The 19,228-nt window shown below is 33.2% G+C and overlaps 1 protein-coding gene across 1 annotated transcript in view; it reads left to right on the forward strand.

Annotated features, from left to right (window-relative positions):
• The first annotated feature begins 598 nt into the window (after window positions 1-598).
• Window positions 599-19,228, forward strand: part of LOC149807163 (palmitoyl-protein thioesterase 1-like) — a 40,806-nt gene continuing 22,176 nt past the window's right edge. The window contains exons 1-5 of the mRNA XM_089962935.1: window positions 599-756; window positions 2,078-2,187; window positions 6,645-6,772; window positions 7,201-7,271; window positions 18,280-18,367. Coding sequence (XP_089819061.1) covers window positions 618-756; window positions 2,078-2,187; window positions 6,645-6,772; window positions 7,201-7,271; window positions 18,280-18,367 — 536 coding nt within the window. The 5' untranslated portion in view covers window positions 599-617. The remainder of the gene's footprint in view (window positions 757-2,077; window positions 2,188-6,644; window positions 6,773-7,200; window positions 7,272-18,279; window positions 18,368-19,228) is intronic.

Consider the following 19,228-nt stretch of genomic DNA (forward strand, 5'->3'; position numbering starts at 1 on the left):
AAAATGTATGCATAAACATAATAGATTTTAAACAATAATGGAATAATAGTTTAATTTGTGTGGAGATGGGTGGGTGGCATTGGAACTATTAAGATGCAAAAAAATCTGACCACCAAATAACTTCAAAAAGTATTTTATGATTGATGTAAAAACAAGAACACATTATTTTCAGTATATCAGTTAAATGAAAAAATTACTGAGGTGAAAGAAAAATAAATATCTTTTCTGAAAAAAATTGCAGCCTCACCCAGTCAAATCATCAATCCCAAAGTTAACTAATTCATGAATGTGCAATTTAGGCAAATGTAACTAAATAAATTTCCCGAAGAAGTAACTCTAGGTGTCGACGCACTGCTTCTTAGAGCGATGTTAATATTAAGTAAATGCCATAAGGATCCCTCCGTTAAGAGAATAGACACACATACTTACAAGCAGACTAAACTCAAAACTAATTGCATTGAAATCAATTATAATATCATTATTAATTCTTTTATTTTTATATTAATATAAAATACGTTTAACTGACAGTCTGGATTAGTGCCAACACCAAAGAAGAGAAAAAGAAAATGACTTTCCCCTATGGACTACAAGAGATAAAGACCTCCCTTAAAAGTCACATGATTTTGGTGTCGTACAAAATGGCCAATAACGCTCGATCAAGACTAACAATTTCCATTTCAGTATTTCTTATTTTGCTGAATACGGTTCCCCATGGCAACGCCTCACCGGTGCCTGTTGTTATTTGGCATGGAATGGGTAAGATAAGTGACATGGAACAGAAATCGATTGAAATTTGTAATGCGGGTGAAACGACACACCTCTGCAGCGTGTCTTATCGTACATATCACACGGTGGGTCCTACTAAATACTGCTAAGCCCGACAAAGCCATGCAAAGTCAAATTAAAAAAGTGTATTAATATTGTTGATTATATTGATGAATAAATTAACCAAGCCGAAAGACTAGTTTTAAACATATTTATACAGAATTATATGACCGAAAATTGGGCGACAAAGTTCGAAATCGAATAATGACAAAATAATAACAGTCTAACAAAATCATATGTAAACTGTTTATTTCTTTATAAATTGTTCATTTAACTTATTATAGAAAGAAAATGCAATTTTTTTAATATATCCTAATCACACAAAGTCATACAAAGCCTGACAAATCCTCACAAAGCCTGACAGTCATACAAGTTATAAATAAATGATAAATAGATAGATAAATGTATTTATATTGTAAATTATATTGATGAATTAATTAACCAATCTGAAGGCTTAGTTTTCAACATAATTATGCCAAATTAAATAACCGAATCAAATTTTGTGGCAAAGCTCAGATTTGAATAATGACAAAATCATGATTCATATGTAATGTCTATTATTTGATAAATCATTCATTTGAAAGAAAATGTAATATTTCAACATGTCCTAATTATACAAAGCCTGACAAAGTCATACAAAGCCAAACAAAGCCTAACAGTCATACAAAGTAATATAAGACAACATATATTGTAAATTATATTGACCAAACAGAAGTACTAGTTTCAACATAATTATAAATAATAATAAAGTACTGATAAATCTGAAGAAAAAAAACATATTTGAAATGTTTGTTGTTTTATAAACTTTTCATTTGACTAATTATTGAAACACAGGTTGACAAACTCAACAAACCTTTCAATTGTTAATGTTAAAGTGTTCATGTTAAAGTGTGGTGATCCAGAATGCCTTTAACATGATGCTTTTACTCATATTGAATGTTTGTGACAGCTATCCTCAGTGTGTTCATAAAAGAATGTGTTACAAAATCATCCTTTATCCAGCTGGTTATTCAGCAGGATCAGGAGTTGGAAAAATTAAAGTTCTTGACAATCAGCTGCTACATTCAAACTATTTCTGCTTTTATTTAAAGTGAAATACCATGTAAATTGTACTTGTTCACTGCCTTTATTTAAAGTAAATACCATGTACTCCTACACCAGTTTATAACATGGCATCCAATACTAGGTTTTCACACCAGTTAGAATTGTGCTAATAATGATGTTTTTTCACATTTGTCCATTTTCTTTGCAGGAGATAGTTGCTGTAACCCTTTAAGCATGGGATCCATCAAGAAACTGATTGAAGAGAAGATCCAAGGGGTCTATGTCACGTCCCTGGAAATTGGGAACAGCATTGCTGAGGTAAGGTGATTTAGGGTAGAGCAGAGTCCTCTTTAAGTGGAGTCCCTTTAGGATTTTAAGATTGAATTCCAAGGCCCCATTCATCCAAATACTGGAAAACTAGCAATAAAAATGGCTGACCAGATTGTACATACTGAAAGTCAAGGTCCTCTTGACTGACTGTAAATAGGGCTTTAGGTCTTACCATGGAAATCAAAGTCAGAATGAAAATATTTATACACATTTTTGTCAGGTAGTTATTTCAGCATAGGAGAGTATGACATTTTCTGACAAGTTCATTATGTTTTTGCTCAACCCATCAAAAAGATAATGTGTACAAAGACTTCACTTGAAAATCTTTACAAGTCTTGTCAGTAGGCTTGTGAGTGATATCATTTAGTATCATGGCTTAATTATTCACAAAACATGAATCCATTTAGAGTTATCTAGAATGATATCTTTTAGTATCATGGCTTTATTACCAAGCCTGAATCCATTTTAGAGTTATCCAGCTCCTATTTAGAAAAAAGGCTTGAAAATCCAGTTGATCAAAAAACATGCATGTGTTTCCTTAAACATTAAGAATTTGGTTCTTAAAATGTTGGCGAAACTAATTTGATCAATTAAACAATTTTATGAATTTTTTCATCATGTGATGAGTTAAAATGTCCACAATTTGTATAGTTTCATGTATTGTATATTTGTCTTTAGATCAAAAGATTTAGTCTAAATATTTCACACTGTAATTCTGAGAAAATTTAAGATTTATGTGTCAAAGTTGACTCTTCATTAAGTTATAGAAATATACTAAGTGTTGTCCATGTGTCTACCATTTGTTTTGGGTTATAATTTAAGTTTTAGAATGTATAATTTATATAAATCTTTATACCCCTGCTTTGAGAAGAAGGCTTATATACAGTAGTTTATACTTTGTTATTCTGTCCTCCACCTCCCTGTCCTATCTATAACCCATTTTTTTGTATGCTATATAGACCAGATTTGCAGATTTGAGTCCTCTTGGAATGAATTGTTCTCCTTTCTAACACTGAGTCACTCTAACCTGTTTACTAGAGGGTCTGTGGCAGTTGCCACACAGGACTATTTACCACATGATCATTAGTTATTTGTGACTACGCAGTATAGTTGAACGTGCAGTGGGAAGAATTTACTCATAATGCAAGGTGAATTTTTCTGTGTACAACTTAAACAAATATTGCACAGAACATAGAACAGTTACAAATAGTTTGGTATCTAGTTCTTTGCAGCACCTGGTGAGAAAATCTACATGGCTTAAAATCTTGTCCAGAATAAAAAACAATTTCTTGTCAGATTACCAATTAATATCAGAGTTAAAATATGAGGTATCTTGTGATGAATGCATGGCTTGTAGAAAAACTCAGACACTGTGACCTACTTTAATATTTTTTAAACATTGGCCAAATTGTTGCTTTTTCCACAGAAGTAGAAGGATATATGTAAGGTTTGATACTTTGATGTTCAAAATTGCTTAATTATCTTGTGTCAAGCCAGATTCTTCACATCATGTTGTATATACTGTATATATTGTACATAACAGATAGAAGGCCTCAAGGTAGATTAGTTCTGTGACTAATTGAGTTATCTTCTCTAAATAAAGTCTTTATTATTGTTATTAACCATCTCACTGACAGTGTATCTTTCAATTTAAAAAATTTCCATAATATTTGTGTTTCTTCTAGGGTTTATAGAAAGAATATGAAGTACATAAAAGCTTGCTTTTGAGAATTTATAATGCAGTGGGGCCCACATAATCCAGCCATAAAAGCATACAAATAAATGTAGTGTGTACTGGACATAAAGTTGGAATGGTAATTGTCAGGTTTAAGTGAACTATGAAAGGGCCATGGCTTGACAGTCTACATTCAAAAATATGGATTGAACATGATTATATTATACAGACACGGATGGAAACCCACCTTCTTTGCTCTCCTTTGGTAGAGACTATGCCTGCAGATAATTAACCATTACATAGTGTTACTTTAATATTTTCTGCAGTATGTCCAATGAATATACTTCACTTTAATACTGTATGTGCTTGCTTAGAAGTCAAGTCCAGCTGTAAACTGCACTGACCCAGATCTGTCATTGCATAATGTGCTGGCAGATCTTGATCTGTGAAGTTTGTTAGGAGTAATCAGTAGAACAAACAACATAGACCCTGGTCTGCAGGTGCATAATGCTATGGCAGATCAGTATCTTTGTTGTTTGCAGTTTGAATCAACTTATATGCAAGTACATACAGTAGTTCATGCCATGCATTGAACAATTTCATCAACTTTTATTGCAATATACATGTACTACCATGAAAGCAATGCCTCACCTGAGAATAAATTAATTGGAATGAAGTTTACAACAGGTTAGTGCCTCAGAGGTCTCACTAGGATATTAAAACTAGGAGTCCAGGACTCCCATTTTGGTAAAAATAGGAGTCCTACCATCAAAAGTTGCAGTCCCTTCTTTCCTACAGAATCAACACAGACGTGAGTGCACATATTTTTAGATGGAGAGGTTTACGTAATGTAATCACTCACTCTAATATAGCTTCATTACAGCAGTCCATTGGCAGGATTGCACATGTATGGTTTATTTATTTGTCTACATCCTTGTAGTAATTTTAGGCAAATAAATAGTATCTGATTTGCTGTTTTTTTCCCGTATTTTCGCAAATACATGACAAGTCAGAAAACAGCTTAGACCTTAAAGCGCATCTCACGAATTCCACAAAATAGCATTGTCCCATACGTTTCTGACCTGAATAATTTGCATTTTGAAGTTAAATCTTTAATAAAATAATACCTAGGCTTTGGTTTCAATGAATTGTATATTTTTTCTGAATATATTTGCCTGATGATTTACGAAAACAGACAATCTATTAAACTGGTACATCCCAGACTCCGCGAAGTCCGCTATTATTCCTGTCAGGCCTACTGGTTTACTTACAGTTTCAAACTAATTTTATGACGAAATAGTATATAAGAGGCAGTTAATAAATATCCAGATCACCGATTCTGATCTTAAAACACAAGTCTGTATGTTTTATCATCAAAATGATATCATGCATGAAATTGATAGTTGCTACCTTACTCAGAAAAGGGTTAATGGTCAATCAGCTATCAAAACATAATGCTTGTGAATGGATAAGAGTTTGTTTGTCAATGTAATGGATATAAAAACTTGGCCTAGCTACTGATGCCTTGATGAATACATTTCGCTACAACACTAGAACTAACCGGGCTAAGGCGAGGGGCATTTAAAAAAAAATATGGTATGGTCAGTCAATGTACCTCTTTAATAATCACAGGGCAAAGTTGTTTTTGCCTTTCTAACAGAAGAAGGCAAAGTTTACATTTTTAGGCGACTTGTCACCCACTTACGAATGGCATTTTGTCTATGTCTCAACATGTCTTGATTCTGAGGTCACGTGCACTGCTTATTCCACTACATTCGGAAATGAACACAATAACGAAAGCTAAAGTCGTTTATTTGATGTACTTTTATAAATGAGTACATGTACATCTCTGGGTCTTTCTGCCTCTGAATTCAATCACTGTAAATATCAGTACATTTTTCACCCGACTGCCAGTCAAAGCCTTTGAACTTGCTTCCCAGCTATTGCATCGTGTTCTTTTTTTATGTACTCTTATATAATGGCAACACATAGGTACATCAAGGGGTATTTGAGTCACTGAATTCTGTCATTGTAAATATCAGCACAGCTAACTGATAAACACATTTTCCCACAAAGCAGGTGGCTGAAGCAGGACTGGCAAGTCTTTGAATTTTGCCGCACACCTATTACATGCGTACAAAGGACTCCCGCCTCAGTGATTTTCTGCATCCCAGATAAAAAAATGGCGTCCAAATACGCATAATTAAGCATTTCCGAGATAAAATGGAATCCCCATTTTACACTAGTCAAAACCATCGACTGTTTCTAAATACTACTTTTAGGTATATTTTTAAACCAATGAGAGGAGGGTTATCCCAGGCAGCTGTAAATTACTATTTCTCTTTCTGTTCTCAGGCTGCATTTTGTAATAAAAGTTGATGAAATTATTCAATGCATTCCACAAGTTGGTAAAGTCATATTAATTGGAGTTATTCAAGAAAAATAAGAAGGAAACACTCATTAAGTGAGAATTAGCCAGTATTTATATATCATAGGGAAGCAAAGATGACATTTGTCTGTTTTGTATTTATGAGACACGGGAGTATGTTCCAGTAAAAATGTAGAGACTATCAAACATCAAGCTCTTGTAAATATGACAAACCAAAATTGTGTGGTTGACGCATGCAAGTAATCTGATATAATTCTTCAAAATGAAATAAAATAATATATGCTGCGTTTGTTTTAGTTTTCTGTCTTGTGTGGATTCTTAATTGTAAAGGTATGTACTTTATTTATTTATCAGTTAGCTGTGTTCTTGTACATATTGTAGGATACATTGAATGGCTTCTTCATGAATGTCAATGATCAGGTGAAGATTGTATGTGGGAAACTGGCTAATGACACCAATCTTCAAGGAGGATACAATGCTATTGGATTTTCACAGGGTGGACAGTTCTTGTAAGTCTTTTTAGAGCCTGATATGTTGACACTACCAACAGCATTAACAGTTATAATGACAACAGTAGCAACCATTGAAGAACAGTAAAAATAATAGCAACAATTACAACAGTAGTAATAGCAACATCAACAACAATAATATCTATGGAGGCCATCATTTAGTTGTCTGCCATAACACTTGCTTAGGAACTCATTTGTTATCATTTTTGTGATAAGAACTTCTGGATACCTTGTTATTTTCCAGATGTGCCTCTTTTTGGTAATACCTCAGCCCTGTTTATTGTGCAAATAATTTTGATTAAATTGTATAGACCTGTATAATTATTCTGTTTTATAATGTGTCTGCCAGTTTGGGTCTACACTGCATCTGCAGTTTGATATGCATTTTTTGGGGGGAAATACTGTTTGAATATACATCTTTGTTGCAGGCGAGCTGTTGCGCAGAGATGTCCCAACCCTCCAATGCTAAACCTTATATCTGTTGGAGGACAACAACAAGGTCAGTAGTCCAGTATATTGTATACTTTGCTGGGTCTATAGTCTAATGTATTGTATACTAAACTAAGTCAGTTGCCCAACGTATTGTAAACTTTACTAGGTCAGTAGTCCAGTGTATTCTAAACTTTACTAGGTCAGTAGTCCAGTGTCTTTTGTACTTTGTTAGATCATGAATCGAATGAATTGTATACTTTACTAGGTCAGTAGTCCATTGTATTGTACACTATACTATAAACAAGCTCATTTTTTTAACATGGCAGAGCAATAGCAGTTCCTATTCCCAACAAATCCAGACTCCTGATACTAAACCTAATTTATGAACATAATTAACAAAACTGCAAATGTTGTTTTTCTAGGCAAGTATGTTGCACCCTGGTTGTTAATAATGAAATAGCTTGACATATTGACTATAGTGAATTGAATTTTAATGGTAATACATTACTTACCATATTGATTATAGTGAATGCTTTTTATGGTTATACATTACTTACCATATTGGCTATAGTGAATTGAATTTTAATAGTAATACATTACTTGCCATATTGACTGTAGTGAATTGAGTTTTAATGGTAATACATTAGTTGCCATCCTGACTATAGTGAATTGTGTGTGTAATTTGGATTTTTAATGCAGCTTTAAAAAAAATTCAGTCATATCACTACGATGTCTGCAGTGTGGCAGTTTATATTTATATCTAGCACTGGAGCATTATGCCGCAGACATGTAGCATGATATCCCACCCGGTCACATTATCCTGACACCAGGCCGACCAGTCCTAACACTAACCTCTTAATGCTGAGCACCAAGCGAGGCAGCTGTTAGTACCATTTTTGTAAGTCTTTGGTATGACTTGGCCGGGGATTGAACCCATGATCTCTGGCAATCCGAGGCAGACACTCTAACCACTATGCCACCGGAGCAGTTTATACAGAATAGAATTTTAGTAGTAATACATTACTTGCCATATTGACTATAGTGAATTGAATTTTAGTAGTAATACATTACTTGCCATATTGACTGTATTGAATTGAATTTTAATAGTAATACATTGCTTGCCATTTTGACTATAGTGAATTGAATTTTAATAGCAATACATTACTTGTCATATTTTCTGTATTGAATTGAATTTTAATAGTATTACTTGTCATATTGACTATATTGAATTGAATTTTAACAGTAATACATTACTTGTCATATTGACTATATTGAATTGAATTTTAACAGTAATACATTACTTGTCATATTGACTATATTGAATTGAACTTTAATAACATTACTTGTCATATTGACTATATTGAATTGAATTTTAATAACATTACTTGTCATATTGACTGTACTGAATTGAATTTTAATAGTAATACATTACTTGTCATATTGACTGTACTGAATTGAATTTTAATAACATTACTTGTCATATTGACTGTACTGAATTGAATTTTAATAGTAATACATTACTTGTCATATTGACTGTACTGAATTGAATTTTAATAACATTACTTGTCATATTGACTGTACTGAATTGAATTTTAATAGTAATACATTACTTGTCATATTGACTGTAGTGAATTGAATTTTAATAACATTACTTGTCATATTGACTATATTGAATTGAATTTTAATAGTAATACATTACTTGCCATATTGACTATAGTGAATTGAATTTTAATAGTAATACATTACTTGCCATATTGACTGTAGTGAATTGAATTTTAATAGTAATATATTACTTGTCATATTGACTATATTGAATTGAATTTTAATAGTAATACATTACTTGCCATATTGACTATAGTGAATTGAATTTTAACAGTAATACATTACTTGTCATATTGACTATATTGAATTGAACTTTAATAACATTACTTGCCATATTGACTATATTGAATTGAATTTTAATAACATTACTTGTCATATTGACTGTACTGAATTGAATTTTAATAGTAATACATTACTTGTCATATTGACTGTACTGAATTGAATTTTAATAACATTACTTGTCATATTGACTGTACTGAATTGAATTTTAATAGTAATACATTACTTGTCATATTGACTGTACTGAATTGAATTTTAATAACATTACTTGTCATATTGACTGTACTGAATTGAATTTTAATAGTAATACATTACTTGTCATATTGACTGTAGTGAATTGAATTTTAATAAGATTACTTGTCATATTGACTATATTGAATTGAATTTTAATAGTAATACATTACTTGCCATATTGACTATAGTGAATTGAATTTTAATAGTAATACATTACTTGCCATATTGACTGTAGTGAATTGAATTTTAATAGTAATATATTACTTGTCATATTGACTATATTGAATTGAATTTTAATAGTAATACATTACTTGCCATATTGACTATAGTGAATTGAAATTTAATATTAATACATTACTTGCCATATTGACTATATTGAATTGAATTTTAATATTAATACATTACTTGCCATATTGACTATATTGAATTGAATTTTAATAGTAATACATTACTTGCCATATTGACTATAGTGAATTGAAATTTAATATTAATACATTACTTGCCATATTGACTATATTGAATTGAATTTTAATAGTAATACATTACTTGCCATATTGACTATAGTGAATTGAATTTTAATAGTAATACATTACTTGCCATATTGACTATAGTGAATTGAAATTTAATATTAATACATTACTTGCCATATTGACTATATTGAATTGAATTTTAATAGTAATACATTACTTGTCATATTGACTATATTGAATTGAAATTTAATATTAATACATTACTTGCCATATTGACTATATTGAATTGAATTTTAATAGTAATACATTACTTGTCATATTGACTATATTGAATTGAATTTTAATATTAATACATTACTTGCCATATTGACTATATTGAATTGAATTTTAATAGTAATACATTACTTGTCATATTGACTATATTGAATTGAATTTTAATATTAATACATTACTTGCCATATTGACTATATTGAATTGAATTTTAATAGTAATACATTACTTGTCATATTGACTATATTGTATTGAATTTTAATAGTAATACATTACTTGTCATATTGACTATATTGAATTGAAATTTAATATTAATACATTACTTGCCATATTGACTATAGTGAATTGAAATTTAATATTAATACATTACTTGTCATATTGACTATATTGTATTGAATTTTAATAGTAATACATTACTTGTCATATTGACTATATTGAATTGAATTTTAATAACATTACTTGTCATATTGACTATATTGAATTGAATTTTAATAGTAATACATTACTTGTCATATTGACTATATTGAATTGAAATTTAATAGTGATACATTACTTGCCATATTGACTATATTGAATTGAATTTTAATAGTAATACATTACTTGTCATATTGACTATATTGTATTGAATTTTAATAGTAATACATTACTTGTCATATTGACTATATTGAATTGAATTTTAATAACATTACTTGTCATATTGACTATATTGAATTGAATTTTAATAGTAATACATTACTTGTCATATTGACTATATTGAATTGAATTTTAATAGTAATACATTACTTGTCATATTGACTATATTGAATTGAATTTTAATAGTAATACATTACTTGTCATATTGACTATATTGAATTGAAATTTAATAGTGATACATTACTTGTCATATTGACTATATTGTATTGAATTTTAATAGTAATACATTACTTGCCATATTGACTATAGTGAATTGAAATTTAATAGTAATACATTACTTGCTATTATTGCATTACTGTTACCCTCTTCTGGTGCTAGCATGATGGTGGTAGGTATATATTCATAAGACAGTTATATATTTATTAAAGAATGTCCATAAACTAGGTTAAAATTCTGAATATAGACTACCTAGATCATCATCGATCCGTTTCAGTTTTGTTTTCTTTCCACTTTTGGTTTTGACATGCAGTTTGTTTCATCAGCTGCTTTTGTTTATAATTGGCAGATTTGTCTTGTTTTCTGACAGAAATCCAGGCCAGTTAATTGTTTTAAACCTTGAAACTGGCTTTGGTAAACAAGGTTATTGCAGTTAACTCTGTTTTTGTTGTTTTAATACTGGGGCCAAATTTTTCTGTCAAATACGTTATCTGGACACATTATATTAGGATAACTATCTCTGCTACCAATATCTCTGCTATCAACAAATCAAGCCCTACCAGAAAAACATCTTTCTTTGTACCATATTTCACGTTAATTTTTTGTATTTTTTAATTTTTCTACACCATCAAGCCATAAAAATAAAAATTAATTCTATCATATTTTTTCGTACACAGAATTTAATATTTTTTCGGTCATGCTATTATTTTTTATACATAAAACAATCTACTGTGAAGATTTACTTTTCCCAAAGTGACAAAAAAGCACAGCCCTTTAAATTTTACAGCTAAGAATAAGACATAAAATCATTGTTTTAGTTGCATTTTGATTTATCTTCTATTTTTTATCATTTTGTTAAAATTGAAGACAGGTTCCCATTTCAAACGGATTTAAAAATATACCAAAGTTCGATGTAGGTACATCAGATGACCAGGGTATTGTTTTGCTAATCAAGTTATGAGTAGTGAGTAACTTTGGGCAAGTTCTTAACTGAGGCATCAAATAGTGAAATGAGAGATTCACGCAATATGACAATCATCATTTTTAATCATGCATGTATATCATTTATAATTTCTTTATTTTATTATTGAATTTCACTACATATTTTTATGCTTTTATTTGCATCACGTTTCAAACAGCATCAGAAAAAATGCTGATTTATCACTTAGATATGCAAAATGACTAATTTATTCTTTGCCGAGTATATTTGGTATAATCCCATATGAGAAATGTAAATTTTGTTTCCTCAATGAAACACAAACCCGAATTATCTGTTATCTTCGCGTAAATGTGTATCTGAGGCATCTAATAATGAAAAGAAAAAACCTAAAGAAATATTCACCCATTATAAGTGTTTAGAAAGCCCTTTGCTCAGCTTACTCAGAAAGGGCAGCTGTTTTGTTAACTGAGAATTTATTCACTTTCATCATATTGCCCTTCTTTGTCTTTTGTATTGGCAAGAAAATATAATGATTGATGTATTTGTTCTGTTGTTGTCATTAGAATATATACTGCTATTCATTAACAACTGGATGTTGTTAATGAGCACTCTTGATTACACCAGTTGGTGAAGCAAAGAAACACACATATTTAAAAATGAGTTCAGGAGCCATTTGAATTTATTTATCCAGTGAAAATAATATCTCAGTACAGGAAGACGCAAAGACCACAGACCAATGGGCAATTAATCTTATTGTCTTAATATAGTAATGCAGTAAAAACTATAAAAACCCAGTTAGTTTCAATCATAAATGCAAAAGTCATTGACTCCATGAGTTCAATTTATATATATAGTTAATATCTTCAAAGATCTTAGTCTATTCATGCTTGGGCATGTCTTCATTACATGTATTAAGTTTCTTCAAACCTCTGCCAAAGGGAGAGACTTTTATCCCACCACCACCTAAATGCACTGAACCACCAAATAAAAGGCAGAAAATTGGACCTGGACAGCCCAGAAAAGAAAAAGCCCATCACCTCTCTGTTACTTTAGTTACTGAGATCAACAATGTAAAAGATGATGCTGAACTGCATAAATCAAATATTGATGCAGCAGATAATGCCATCATACCCAAAGATACTGTTGCAAAGGCGCCCATTGTTGCTGACAAATTTCCTGAGCCTGCAGTAGACAAGCTGGACTACAGCAAAGATATGAGGGATATAAGCCAGTTTCCTGGTACGGCAAAGTCACCAGTAAGAGGACTACAGCAAAGATATGAGGGATATAAGCCAGTTGCCTGGTACGGCAAAGTCACCAGTAAGAGGACTACAGCAAAGATATGAGGGATATAAGCCAGTTGCCTGGTACGGCAAAGTCACCAGTAAGAGGACAGTACAAGAAATGGGACATTAACGATAAAATAAGAATTGTTGAGGAGGCAAAACTATGGGAATAAGGCCCATAGCTGCAAAGTACCACCATACACCAAGTACTTTATCAAGCTGGATGAAAATGGATTTCTCGAAAAATATTCAAAGGACAAAGAAAGGATCTATCCCAGGTGCCGACCGACCCTTGACATATTTGCATGAGAAGGAACAGGAAATTTTATCCTGGTTACTCTGTATACGGGACCATTACATACCTGTAACAATTGAGATGTTACAGGGTTATGCTACTGCAGTTATTCAGCAGGAAAAGTTTCATGGCTCAGGAGGATGGGTTGATGGATTTTTCAAGCGAAATGGACTTGCACTGAGATGTAGAACTTCAATATCTCAAAATCTACCTCGAGACTGGAGGAAAAAATAGACTGCTTCACCAGATATATAAGTAGGCTGTGGGAAGATGAGGAATTTGATGAACATTTAATTGAAAAAATGAATGAAACTCCAGTTTATTTTGACTTGGTTCCAGGGAAGATAATTGATAAAGTCGGAATGAGAGAGGTGCGTATTAGAGGTACCGGCAGTGACAAGCACCATTTAACTTGTGTATTGACATGCCTGGCATCTGGTGGCTTGTTGCCACCCATGATAATCTTTCGGGGAGATGTAGTGAAAGTTCAACAAAAGGCATGGATGGATGAACACCTAATGTTGGATTATATTGTTGAAGTTTGGAAAGTACACATGAAGCTTGCACGTTCTCTCCTAGTGTTGGATTCATTCCATGGCCATTTGACTGATGGAGTAAAAAACTCCATGAAAATATCCAGAACAACAATGGCAGTAATCCCATCCTTGGTGGATGTACAAGTAAACTAAAGCCACTGGATGTACATTTTAATATGCCTTTCAAGGGACTGCGACGAAAAAAATGGTCAATGTACATGAAGGACCAGGCTTTCAAAACTATTGCAACCAGGGAGGCTGGTGAGAATGCAATCAAATAAATTCCAGCCTCTTCAAAGCAGCAGATGATTGACTGGGTTTTTGAAGCCAGTGAAGAATTAAAGAAGAAAAGGGACATGATTATCAGTAGCTTCAAAGTTACTGGCCTTTCAAATGTAATAAATGGTAGAGAGGACCACTACATAAAGAGTGACAATGTAGCTCTTTTGGAAAGTCTTTCTAGTGACAAAGAATGTGAATGGCTTGAGGGTTTTGAGCTGGAAGACTTGTAAAACTCTTGAAAATTATGAATGTTTCATTGCATCATGTATTTGCATTTGTTTAGTGCATTCATCCAACGTTGGAACACAAATTATATCCTTGAAAATAACATGTTATGTTTATTATACAAAAATATTTTTATACACGTTGCTTTGTTGTTCTCTCTCTATTTCTCTATATCTCTCTCTCTGAAATTTATTTGCCATTTTTTTCCAGCAGGCTTCAGAACAAGTATCTGTAGATTAATATTGTTCTTCAGCTAATGGGCTTATTGTGCACATTTTCAGTACCCCATGGGTAGCCTCATTTCCCTATGTAGAGCCTCCTTAATTCAATCCAGTATTTACTGGAAAAGACCAAGCTCAAGGTCAAGCATATTTAATTAGCATGTATATTACATCCGTAGAGCCGTGTGGCAAAGTGACAATAGATCTCATAATTACAACCAAAATGATTTATTTATTCAGGTTTTAATTGCCAATGGAATATAATAGTGCTCTTACAGTGTTTACATAAGGAATAACACAACTGACAGGTAACTGAACAACAAAGATTACTCTCTCTCTCTCTCACATAACAACAGTCAGATTCTTGAGTTGAGAGCAGAATGAGACAGAATTTGTACATTAGTTTTGTATGTTAGGTTGACGAGTGTCGTGTGTTCCACAGGCCTTGTCTGGGTATGATCTCTTTATTTTTTGTACACGGTCATTACCACAAAACGATAACTATTTACTTTACATATAATATTTTGTTCACTGAAATTAATAATTATTTTTTCGTGTATGAAAAATAACATGAAACAATGTGGCAGAAGATTTGTTACCCCTTGGCAGCCTTTACACAAGCCCATTACAAATGGCCCTTTCAAGTCTACCTTTCATATGCTGTCTAGATCAGAATATGATTATAACCACATCAAAAACTTCCTTCTCCATTGGCAGACAATGAGTGGCTTGTGGTAGGAATGCTCTAAAAAAATCCAGAACTGGAAATAATGATTTATATAGATGATAGTCTGTCAGGATGGGGAGCACACTTGCTACCAGACTTTATGATAGTCAGTGGCAGATGGATACTGAAAGACATGGCTCTTCACATCAGCTTCTAGGAAATGAAAGCCATTTTCGATGCCGCCAGCACTTGGGTAGTCTGCATGCATGGCCATACAGTTGGACAATTCAGAAGTGACCATGTACTTCTTCAAACACGGAGGGATGAAACTACTAGATAGTTCTGATCCCACCTCTATGATGGGACAAATCTGGGATAAATGATCCCACCTCTACAATGGGACATATCTGGGATAAATGATCTGAATGCTGTAGCAACAGACATACCCAGAAAAGTCATAGTGACCTCCTCCCTGCTCAAACAGCCCATGTCACCACTGTTCCATCCATATCCAAAGAAAATCCTCCTTCACACTTACTCATCAGCTGGGCAACTTCTTTCTCTTTGAAGACAATAAGTTAACCCCCATCAGTATGATGGCATATCTGTCCATGATCTCAGACAAATTTCTGACATTATGGATATTGGATACAGCAAGGACCTTTCCAACCTGTTGTCTAGTGTAGATTTATCCAGACAACGCTCACTTATATTCCTAAAATGGAAACTCTCTAGTTGTTGACATCATCCAAGCTTGAGGCCCTGTCATCCACATCCATCAGTCAGCTATCCTATAAGTTGTTTCCTGATAGTGATTGCAGCAGCATGGAGAGTATTATGTTTTATGTCCTCTCTGTGGACTCAAACTTCAGGCAGTTCCATCCTGATGGATCAGCCTTGTTTTACAGAGAAAAAAAACCAGGTTGCCATCACTAGACAGTCAGTAAATATGTTTGTCCCCTCTCCTCAATTGATAATTAAAAAAAAAGAGTTGAAGTTCCGAGATCCTGTATGCAACGGCCAGACTTTTTCTGCCTCTCAAGTCCAGAAAGCAAGTCATTATACCACAAGTACTAGTTTCTTGGTGCAAGGGAGATATACAATCTGCATACATTGATCTCTCCTAGGAACATATATGCCTCATAAAAATCTCAGCTAACAGAATACATGCAATTTCCACAAGCCTTGCATTTGAATATAATGTCTCAATTTGAGACATAGTGAAGTCAGTTGGACAGCATGCCCAGATCACTTTTGCCAGCTTCTATCTGCAGAATATGGCCTTGCATATGAGAGAACTGAACCTCATCAGGTCAGTGGTGCATGTATTTGCACAGACGGTAACTAGTTTATAGTAATGTTTAGCACTGGAGCATCATGCCACAGACATGTGGCATCATGTCACACTCATGTAGCATCATGTCACACGCAGTCAAATCATCCTGATACTAGGAAGACCAATCCATACACTAACATCTTAATGCTGTACACCAAATGAGGCTGCTGCTAGTACCATTCTTTTTTATATAAGTCTTTGGTATGGCTCAGCTGGGGTTTGAATCCATGACCTCCTGCATCCTAGGTGGATGCTCTAGCCACTTAAGCTACTGGAGCGGTTCAGTCAAAAATGTGCCATGCAGTCAGAAGAAGTAAAAATAAAATTTTAAGGTGTCCCAAGACATATAGTACATGAAAAAAATGTCTGTAGTTTCATAATTTCATGTCCCAACATGTGTGGGTCATAACAAATAGTTTTGATCATAATTAATGTATCCAAAGACTTATAGTACCACAAGAATCACCATCATTATAGTAATTTCCAGTTAAATGACATTATTTCTTCCTTCAGTTGTTATTCGACATGTAGAATAACAAACAATATGATTCATTCTGATACGTTAGTTTACATCCAACAGCCAGAATATCATCCTTCTACAATGTCTCTTGTGCATTCAGCACTTCATCATCTAAGTTGTCTTCTGTCATTTGTATACTTTTTGTGTTGTATTTATTATTTTCTTTCCATTCCTTGCTTTATTTTCATGTATGTGTTTTCCTTTTCATTGATTTTGAGGGTCTTGAGTACATCACTATCAGTGCTTCTTGTGTTTAATTTGTCTAATAGTAACTGGTGTTCATATAAGCAATTCCTGCCCTTTTGTTCTGGATTATTGTTTTATTTCTTTCAAGAGCATTTGGGTAGGTATTACTTATCCTGACACCAAGACATAGAATGATGATATTCCAAATGTCTGATGCGGACTGAGATATTAGACTGGAATCATGCTTTTTTGAAAGTTGATTCTGGACCTCCAGTTGGAGGAGGGAATAATCACCTTGAACTGGGGACTGATAGCAGGACAATGCATGAACAGCAAGTAAGTATTACGTGGTAAAAATTAGTTTACTCATCCACCACCACCACCTGTAATACAAATACATATTCTTGCATGGTAAAGATATGCCCATATCCAGGGAACATAAAAGAAATAGCGTTGTGGTTGATACAGTTAGTACCAACTCAGTAACAGTCTTGCAGTTGTTACAATGACTACCAAACTCAGTAACAGTCATGCAGTTGTTACATTGAGTGCTAGACTTGGTAACTGTCGTGTGGTTATTATATTGAATGCCAGACTCAGTAACTGTCATGTGGTTGTTACATTGAGCGCCAAACTTAGTAACAGTCTTGTGGTTGTTACATTGAGTGCCAAATTTAGTAACAGTTGTGTGGCTGTTACACTGAGTGCCAAACTCAGTAAGTCTTTTGGTTGTTGCAGTGAGTGCCAAAATAAAAAACAGTGTTGTAGTTGTTGTACACATAGGCATTCTTTTTTTTCAATTTATACAGATTTGTGTAAATTGCTATTTACATTCTTTATAAAAGTAAATTGTTGAATATTTCTTGTTTGTATGCAGGTGTGTATGGATTTCCACGTTGCCCTGGAGACAATAGCACAGTATGCAATATAGTCCGGGAGATGCTGAATGTTGGAGCCTACGTCAGGTGTGGTATTTTAATATATATAAAAGTCAGTATTAAATTTAATTTTGTTTCATATGGTGACGTTTGTTATGGGGTACTAAGTTTCAGACATGTTATATCAGCTACCGTTCATGAATAGTTTTTTTTTTGCTTAATGCCATATATAGCTGGTGGAGGAAGACCATGGGAAAACCCCAGCTGCTGGCACCTCTCTCACATACCCACATTAGACCATGGCAAAACCCCAGCTGCTGGTATCTTTCTCAAATATCCACATTTTTTATTCACTAGAATGTGTTTTCATCAGAAAGTCTTTCAGATTTTTCTGTTTTCATCCATCCATCATGAAATGGTTTCAAACCTTTTATCATGATATATCTAGCAGTGTGCTAAATAAAAGATACTGCTGTCAGATTTTCCCTATACAGTGTGGGGTGATTCCCCATATGTATTCATAATAGCAGTTAATGGCACTGCTATAATAATCAATCCAGATGTAAATAGTGTAAATATCACTGGTCAACAGTGAAATCATTACTGACTTGAAAAGGCCCTAATCTGTAGTATTTTGGTGTGCCGAACACGAATATAACCGTGAAAAATTTGTATTGGCTCTCGTTTTGAAGATATTCATATACCTCATTTTCTATGTTTCACTGTGTAAATTTCTCCAGTAGGACTGCAGCAACATCCGGAATAATGATGTAACATTGCATAATACCATCATGCTCACATCATCCACAGTTGATTGCATCATTTTCTGATGCAATGCAATACTAATGCCATGCGGCTGCTGAAGTAAGTTGACGTCAGCAGTGTACTATACATGTGTAGGCCTATTATACTAATGCCAGGCGGCTGCTGAAGCTGACGTAAGCAGTG

The sequence above is a fragment of the Sinohyriopsis cumingii genome, chromosome 1 (assembly GCF_028554795.1).
Source record: "Sinohyriopsis cumingii isolate HCF-2022 chromosome 1, ASM2855479v2, whole genome shotgun sequence".
Taxonomy (NCBI): Eukaryota; Metazoa; Mollusca; class Bivalvia; order Unionida; family Unionidae; genus Sinohyriopsis; species Sinohyriopsis cumingii.